At 43.6% G+C, this 9,021-nt stretch overlaps 1 protein-coding gene across 1 annotated transcript in view; it reads right to left on the reverse strand.

Annotated features, from left to right (window-relative positions):
• The window catches only part of LOC102843453 (somatomedin-B and thrombospondin type-1 domain-containing protein-like), a 48,489-nt gene extending 40,725 nt beyond the window's left edge, over positions 1–7,764 (reverse strand). Inside the window, exon 1 of the mRNA XM_006880463.1 lies at positions 7,474–7,764. Within this exon, the coding sequence (XP_006880525.1) occupies positions 7,474–7,687 (214 nt within the window). The 5' untranslated portion in view covers positions 7,688–7,764. The remainder of the gene's footprint in view (positions 1–7,473) is intronic.
• Between the last annotated feature and the right edge of the window lie 1,257 nt (positions 7,765–9,021).

Below are 9,021 nucleotides of genomic sequence, written 5' to 3' on the forward strand. Positions count from 1 at the left end.
GCACCATATAGCATTTGTCCCTTTGTGACTGAGATACCTCACTCAGCATAATGTCCTCCAGGGTCACCCATTTTGAATAATATTGCATGAGTTCCTTATTAATTTTAACACCAGCCCAGGTCTCTTGTATACTTCTTGTTGTTGTTAGTTACCATTGATTCATAGCGACACTATAAAGAATAGATCTGAAGTCTGTCTCATCCTGTGTCGTCATCATCTCTGACACACTTGAGCCCACTGCTGCAGTCATTGTGTCAAGTGAACTGGTTGAGGTTCTTCCTCTCTTTTTTTATTGTAGCCTTTAAATTTTTATTAAAAATCCTTTATTAAGGCAAAATTTATATATGCAATGATTGATAGGAAATGCAATGATTAAAAGCTTAGAAATTTGTTATACAATTAAAATTATCCATTTAAGAACATATCTAAAAATATATATAATGTATAATGTAAATATGTATTTATAAAAATTATACCACAAAATTAGTAAGTGCTTACACATATTCTAGACACAAGAAATAGATACTAGACTTACAGTGTGGGTTAGAAGAGTTACAGACTTATAGAATTATAATAGACTTATAATAGTGTGGGTTAGAAGAGTTATATCTAGTTACTCACTCCTTTTGAAGCTTTCCTGAAAACTGCAGAGAGTCTTCCTCTCTTGACCATCCACTTTTCCAAGTATGCTGTTTCCTTCGAAGGAAAAGCTTTTACTAACAACACGTCCAAAGAATGAGAAATGAAGCCTTGTCATCTTTGCCTCCAAGGAGCACTCTGGTTGTACTTTCTCCAGGACATATCAGTTTGTCCTTTTGGCAGTCCATGAGAGATATTCAGGACTCTTCTTCAACTTCACAATTCAAAGACATCAATTCTCCTTCTGTTATCCAGCTCTCAAATGTATAGCAGCTGATTGGAAAGACCAGGGCTTGAGTCAGGAATCTTAGTCTTTAAATAGACATGATTGCGTTTAAGGACTTTGGAGAAGTCCCTGATAGCAGACTTTCCCAATGCAATCTCCTGGTCTCCTCACTGAGGTTGTTAAGGGTTATTAATCCAAGTAAGAGTAAATCATCAACAATTTCATTCTCTCTAACTGTCATGATGTTGCCTATCAGTCTAATAGTGAGAAGTTTTTGTTTTCTTGACGTTGGGATGTAACTAATTTCAAAGGCTATAGTCTTTGATCTTCTGAAACAAGCACTTCCAAAATCCTCACTTCCAACAACTAAGGTTGTGTCATCTTCAAAACACAGGTTGTTTATGAGTCTTCCTCTGATCCTGACTCCTCTTCATAGCATACAGCTTATTAAACTATTAGTTCAGCATACAGACTGAATAGGTATGGAGGAAGGATATCACTTTGATGATGCACAATTTTAAAAATATTTAAAGCATGCAGTGTTCCCTTCCTCTGTTCATACAGCAGCCTCTTGGTCTAGGTCAGGTTTCACATGAACACAGTTAAGTGCTCCAGGATTCCCATTCATCTCAATGTTAGCCATCATTTGTTATGATCCATACAGTCAAATGCCTTTGTATAGTCAATAAAGCACAAATAGACATTCTTCTGGTCTTCTCTGCTTTTATCCAGGATCCATTTGACATCAACAGTAACATCCTTAGTGCCATAGCCTCTTCTAAACTCAGCTGAACTTCCAAGTTCTGTTAATGTATTCTTCTAGCTATTTGTATATGATCTTCAGCAATATTTTGCTTGCATATGATATCATTCTATATAACTCTATTTCTCCTTTTTGCTTGTATATGATAACGGTTTCAGATTCTCTTACTTTGGAGGGAAAATTGAGACATACAGAGTAAATTAGTGGAGAAAAGTACAGTTAAATAAATACTTAGGAGGGGAGCAGACTTGGTAAGTTGAGGGAAGACTGTGTCCCAGGAGTTGCCAGAGGAAAAGGACTTTGTGATGTAGCCTGCGTTGTCTCTGCTGTGAACCAAGAGTTTTGGTGTGTGTCTAGGGCTGAGGAGAGTGAGCATCTCAATTTCTGTCTGATGGAAAGTGCAGGCTCAGGGTTCCCAAGTGGGCCAACTTCCAATCATCTCCATTTTCTTCCTCCAGAAAGGTGCAGAGAATATAGCCCCAAGTCTCAATTCCTTTAGGTCTGAAAGGCCATCTGTTGACTCCCAGGAAAGGGCACTGGAGGCTCCACTCTTCTCAGACACAAATTCCACCTCTCTTTAATGCCTCTGCCCATCATCCACAGCTCTTCTCCGAAGTACATAGTTGTTGTGGTTTCTGAGTTCTTCACAAGATGGGAAAGCCACCTCATTTCTTCTGTTACTGACCCAACCAATCCCCACACGAAAATGTCAGGCTCTTTGTTTTAGAATTTCTACCTTCTAGATTTAAACAAAAGATTTGGTTTTGACCAAATAAAGTCCTTGAGAGTTTTGTTATTGTTTGGCACTATCCAGCCTCAGGCCTGGAACAAGCGAGAAAACAAAATTCAAGTGTTTCTCCCAACCTTCGCTGGCTTTTCTCCCCTCCCTCTGTGTGTTCCGAATCTCTCCGTCTCTAGCCATGGTTGATGAGTTAACCTATTTCTTAAGGTGTTGATTAGTTAAGTCTGTCTGCACCAGTTAACCTGCTGTATAGATAGGCTAATGTCCACAGAGACGTTCCTTCCTAGAATTTTCATTTCCTATTTTCCTGGAGTTCTTTTTTTTAATAGTTTATTGTGATAAATTATAAATAACAAAATTTTCCATTTTTATAATTATTAAAAGTACAAGCCAGTGGCAGTAATCACATTGATAATGCTGTGTAACCATCACCACCACTATTTCTAAAATTATTACATCACCCCAAACAGAAATTTTTGGTGAGCTCTATTTTTGGTGGCATAGTCCATAGGAAGTCTTGCTGCTACTTTAAAGGCTATGTCTCTCTGGTTGTTCAAATCCACCAGTGACTCCCAGGGAAAAGATGAGCGATCTCCACCCACGCAATTTACAGCCTCTGAAAACTCAAAGGAGGTTCAGTTCAGAAGCAGTTGTGACTTAACAGCAAAGAGTGAATTTTAAACAACTCCTCATTCTTCCCCTCCCCTGACCTATGGTAACTTTTAACCTACTTTGGTCTCTAGGCATTTGCCTGATATAGACATTTCATAGGGAAAACTGGCAGCCTAATGATTAAGGAGTTTCACTGCTGATCCCAAACCAGGGACTTCAAATTTACCAGCTGCTCCTCGGGAGAAAGATGGGGAATTTCCCCCCTGTGTAATTTATAGCCTGCGAAAACCTAGTGGAGGGTCAGTTATGAGTCAATTCCAACTCAATAGCAATGAGTTGCTGAGGCATTTTATATAAGTGAAATCATGTGTCCTTATAATGGACTGCATTTAGCACATTTTCAGAATTCATCTATGTTATCAAATGTGTTAGAACTTCATCTCTCTTTAGCATGAGTTGGCTTAAATCAGTTCCAACTCATAGGAGTCTCATACATAAAAAAGGTAGAACTGTGCTCCATAGGCTTTTCAATCGTCTCTTTTTCAGAAGTGCATCCCCAGGACTTTCTTCTGAGACACTGCTTGGCAGACTTAATCCCCCATCCTGTCCATCAGTGGACAAATTGCATTGAGAAACTCTGCTGTCAGGAATCACTCCAAAGAGCAACAATGTCAGTCTGGAGACTAAGGTGCACCTGATCCAGGCCATGGTCTTTGCAATTACTTGCTATGCATCAGAAAGCTGGACAATGACTAGGAATGACAGAAGACTTGATGTCTTTGAGTTGTGATGCTGGAGAAGAGTGTTGAACCTACCATGACTACTAAGAGAGCAAACAAGTCTGTCCTGGAGAGGGTAAAGCCAAGCTGCATCTTGGAGGCACAGATTTTGAAGCTCCGTCTCACATATTTGGGGCACATAGCCAGGAGGGACCAGTCTTTTGAGAAGGACATTATGCTTGGAAGGGTAGAGAGGCAGCCCAGGAAAGGAAGACCCTGGGTGAGATGGACTGACATAGTAACTGGGTAATAGGGCAGGTGAGACTGGCAGTGAGAGGCAGTGAGACAGGCTCAGGACAGGACAGGATTCAGAGTCATTGTACAGAGGGTCCCTAGGAGCCACAACAGCCTCAATGGGACATAACAACAACATTTTGCCTTCATGCAATACACACTTTAATGATCATTATCTTTTCCCCCCTATCTTCCTTTCAAGTTGTGATTTTTAGTGAAAATGTACAGAAGGATTGGGTTTTCATTAATTAATTGTTACACATTTTCCTCCTTTCCCTCCCCCAATTCACTTATAATGCATGGCTTGTTTTTAATTGTCATACATAAAATATTTAATCATCCATTTCTTTCAGATAATCTTTCCATTTACCATTTCAGTGTAATGTTCATTATCTATCCATTCTTTTCCTGTTCTTCTCTCCCTCTAGACCATTATATTTTTATAAGTCTTACACAGTATTTGTCCTTTTGTGACTGAGATATTTCATTCAACATAATGTCTTCCAGATGTATCCATATTGTAAACTGTTTTACAAGTTCACCGTTTTTCAATGCTGTATTATATTCCGTTACTTACAAAATTTGTATACGTTGTTTACCCCAGTTTTTCTGTCCATTCATTTGTGGATGGGCACTTGGGCTGCTTCCATCTCTTTGCTATTGTGAAATAATACTACAATTGTGGTAACTGTGTATATAATCCAGAGACTGTTAATTTTTCATTAAGGTTCAAAAATAATCTATTTCATAACACATTTTGTTCCTCTTTTCCCTTGCTGATGGAGACCTGGGCTATTTCCATCTTCTGGCTATTTTGAACACAATGGTCACTGGTACGCTCATTTGTTTTTTGAGGTTTTGTTCTCAAGTCTTTTGAGTATGCCTAAGAGTAGAATTGTCAGGCAAGAGATAATTTTGTGCTAGCTGTTTTGAGGAACTGACACCTGGAGATCTCATGCTCATTCTTCAGGACTGGGCTTATCCATAACTTCTTTTGAGAAATCTTCCCTTTTGGTTTTTCTTACGCTGGCTTCTCACTAGGCATGACATACTAGGCTATGTATGTGCCTTTCCTAGCGAGTCTGTGAACTTGAGAACAGAGATCGTGTCTTAATCATTTTTGCATTCCTGTGCCTACTACCAATCTGGGCATATTATCTGAACTAAAGGAATTCTGTGATGGCTTTATAAATGTAAGCAAAACCCTCAAAAAAGAGTGATTTTGCTGAGTGATTCTGAGAGTGGCTTTGCTGAGAGTTATCAGGTGACTGAGGCAAACAGGAGTTTAGAAAGTCACAAGGAAGGGCATGAGGACCCCTGGCTCAAAGGCATTGCATTTTCTAAGGAACTGACTCTTCAACTAAAAATTTAGTAGGTGGGACCCCTGAAACTTTGTGGTGAAGTTCTATCCTCTAGTGCCTGTGAACTTCTCCTGGTTTGGAAATAGGGTCTTTGACGATCTTGCCACTTAATAGAAGGTCATAGAAGAATAGGAGGGGCCCTACTTCAACGTGAAGGAGCCCTAGTGGCTTAGTGAATAAAGTACGATTGCTAGCTAAAAGCTGAGTCCTTTGAATCTACCACCTGTACCAAGAAAGACAGTCTCCTCACCACAAGATTTACAGCCTCAGAAACCCCATGGAGGGTCACCATGGGTCTGAAATGATTCAACGGCAGTGAGTTTGTGTTTATTCCCCCCCCCCCAGTTCAATCTAAGTGATGTCCTCATAAAAGAGAAGAGAGAATGAGAAACACAGAGGCAACATGGTTCTGCCAATGCCGTGGATTTAGGCTACAAGCTTGCGGCACAAAGACAAGAAATTTCTGCTTTTCTAAGCCACACAATGTGTGGTAGTTTTTTAAATCACAGAAACAAATACAAGTAGTAAAAAATACCCTAAATGTGGGAGCAGAGAAAGGAAAGAAACTTATCAAAAACAGTATCAATATTCATAGGTAAATCATTAGCTTTTGACCAAGGTCAAAACATCTTAATATTTTCAAGTGTGTCCTTTTTGCATTAGGCCTGGATGACTGCCCTGTGTTTTTGCCCCACTCGCACCTCATCTTCTTCAAGCAGCCAAGAGTCAAAGCAGGTCTAGCTTCCAGGACAGTGGGTTCCCCACATGAGCACACAGCTTGGAGGCACTTTCCCAGGAAGATGCTGAGGCTCTCACGACATTGGGGTCCCTAAGATCAAACCTGAACAGAAGATAAGGCTCTGAGGATGATGTGATTCAAAAGCAGCAGAGGTAGGCTTCTTTTGAGAGCTGGCTTTTTCAGCCACAGCAGCTTCTTCAGAACTGCAGCCACAGCTTCTCCCTTTAGCTTTCAGTTTCATTCCCTGAACCCTTACCACAGCAAGGAAGCAGGAGATACTGCTGGTTGCTGTGTACCACGGAAGGCAGTAAATCACACGGGAGGAGATTGCCTATCTTTCTCCCATGGAGCAACTGGTAGATTTGAACTGCTTACCTCTGCACTGGCAGTGTAATTCCTTACCACTAAGCCCTCAGAAATCCTCTGAGAGATATTTAGGAAGATTAAAGGTGAGAAAGATTGACACTATAGGGTACCAGTAGGAATGAACTCGATGCAGTAAATTTAAGTTTGGTCTAGAGGAAAGCCAGAATAATCAAAACACAGCAGGAATAAAAAATAAATGCCTTAATCATGCTATAGAGCTAAAATGGAATTCAGTTAGTATGTAGACACTTATTATGAGGAGGAGGCTCTGTGTGTGTGTGTGTGTGTGTGTGTGTGTGTTTTCAGAGGTGCTGACAACTGCAAATCTAGGCTCGCTCTGGGCAAGAAAAGATCCTCCCAGAGCAAGCCCTAGACACCAAGCAGAGTAACGGCACCTTCCTTCCCTCATCACTCCACATCTGAGCCCCAAAGATCGGAAAGGATTAACATAATGAAAATGTTGGCTCCAAGCCCAGAGGTGTGTCCCTGGACTTGTCAGTGCCATCTTTCCAGGCAGCGGGTGGCCATCCAAGGTGGAGTTCCTGAGTCACACCAGGGTATACATCCAGCAGACGGGGCCCCACGCCCTTTCAGTAGAAGAGGAGGGCCCACTTATCCGTGAGGAGGGGGTAGCCTTGATGGTGGAAGTTTGGAGACCCCCACATGGTGGAGGATTGGGACTATCCGAAGAGTCCATGCGCTCATAGCTTAAGGTGGCCGGGGTTCATCTGGATGGAGAGGGCTAGAAAAGTACGGATAAAAAGGATCAAGTTGTGGATGGATAGAGGGTGCTGGGGACTCCTGAATGGAACGGACTGGAGCGCGTCTGGATGGAGAGACTGGGGTGATTTGGGTTGGACAGGCCTGTGGCACTGCTAGATGAAGAAGGCTGAGGCACCCTGGATGGAGGGGTGCTGGCCCCCGGGCCCCTGGCTGAGGGCAAATGGCCCACACCCCATCCTTGGCCTGGCCATCCACCTGCACACACCCCACCGCTGGCCTGGCCACCCACCTGGGCACGCCCTGGCGTAGTCGAAGCAGCAGTCCCCGGTGAGGAGGCAGGCTTGGTCGCAGAAGCACGTCCCGTAGACCCGGTCCAGTCTCCAGCCGCTGGCAAAGCAGGCGGGGTCCCTACCCGGGCAGCAGCGCCCCGCCTCGGCGCAGCCCGCCAGGGTCCCCGGCCCCAACCGCGCCAACGCGCACAGCGCCAGCCACAGGGTCCTCATGGCGAGCTCTCCCGCGGCGCCTGCGTGCGTCGGGCCCGGGGGAAGTGCTCGCTCCTCCGAGAGCCGCGGCCCCGAGCGGCCGGGAGCCCAGCCCGCCCTCGGCCCGCCCCACCCCCGCCCTGGCTGCGCGCCCGTCGGGGCGTCGGGTGGTGGGTGCGGCCGCCCTGGGCGAGGAAGGGGGAGGCCTCTCCCGGACCCCGCACCTTCCCAGGAAGCACCCCGAACCCTGAGTCCTCCAGACACCAGCATCGAACACCCCACTCCGGAGGAACTGTCCAAAGTGGGGGAGCCTGGGAAGCAGGTGCACCCGGGTCCCAGTGTGATTCCTGGCTTCAGCAGTTGAAGTCTGCAGCGAGTTGTTAGAGTTGTTACAATAGTGGCATAGCCCTTAGGGAGTTGTGCCACTAACCCAGAGGCGGGACTTTACTGGTGGTTTGAATCCACCAGCCGCTCTGCGGGAGAAAGATGTGCAATCTCCTCTAGTGGGATTTACAGCGTTGGAACCCCATGGAGGCTCAGTGGGAAGGAGAGAAAAGGGATGTTTTCACCGAAAAGCTGTGCAGCAAAATAAGTATCAGTGGCATAGGTCACCCTGAATTCATCAGAGGAGTCCACACCACTTTTTTTCCCAGCACAACAGCTGGTCAACACAGAGTCTATGCTGGCCACTAAGGCTCCAGAAAAGGAAGTGGACCAAAGAGGGGTTTGCATAGTGTGCTGCATTCTTTTTTTTTTTTTAAATAAAATTTTTTATTTTATACTAGTTTACTTACAAAATTTGTATACGTTGTTTATCACACTGGATCTTTCCCATTTCCTTTACCCACCCATCCCTCCACCCATCAAATTGTGTGACCCCATGATTAACCTCTGCACCCTGACTCCCAGAGTCCCTTGAAGACAGCACGTTCATGACCTGTGAAAATCTATAGAAGAGCTGTAAACTTCCTGACGGCATCTTGGTGCTGTAGTAATTTGGAATACATTCTACTAATGGATAATTACAGTAAGGCTCTGATAAATCTGTTGAGACTCCACAGAATAGGAATAAAATAAAATTAATTGGGATTTATGATGAAATTTGAGGATGCAACATTCTGAAGAAGTTCGAGGATGTCCACAGTCAAGAGTTTACATAAATTTAACTAAGTTTCCGTACTAGGATGATTCATCTTATGATTCCCTAAGCACAAGTTGAATTTAGTGAGATATAGAGAATATCCTGCTTGTGTACATTTGTTATCTTCCATTGGCCAACTATTGTTGGTTATTCTAGAACGGACCTTCCTGCTTTTAGAAAATGTCACTTTGCATCACTAAATAGGTGATTAATG

Source organism: Elephantulus edwardii, unplaced genomic scaffold (genome assembly GCF_000299155.1).
Source record: "Elephantulus edwardii isolate Elephantulus edwardi_28Jun2011 unplaced genomic scaffold, EleEdw1.0 scaffold00008, whole genome shotgun sequence".
In the NCBI taxonomy this organism is placed as follows: domain Eukaryota; kingdom Metazoa; phylum Chordata; class Mammalia; order Macroscelidea; family Macroscelididae; genus Elephantulus; species Elephantulus edwardii.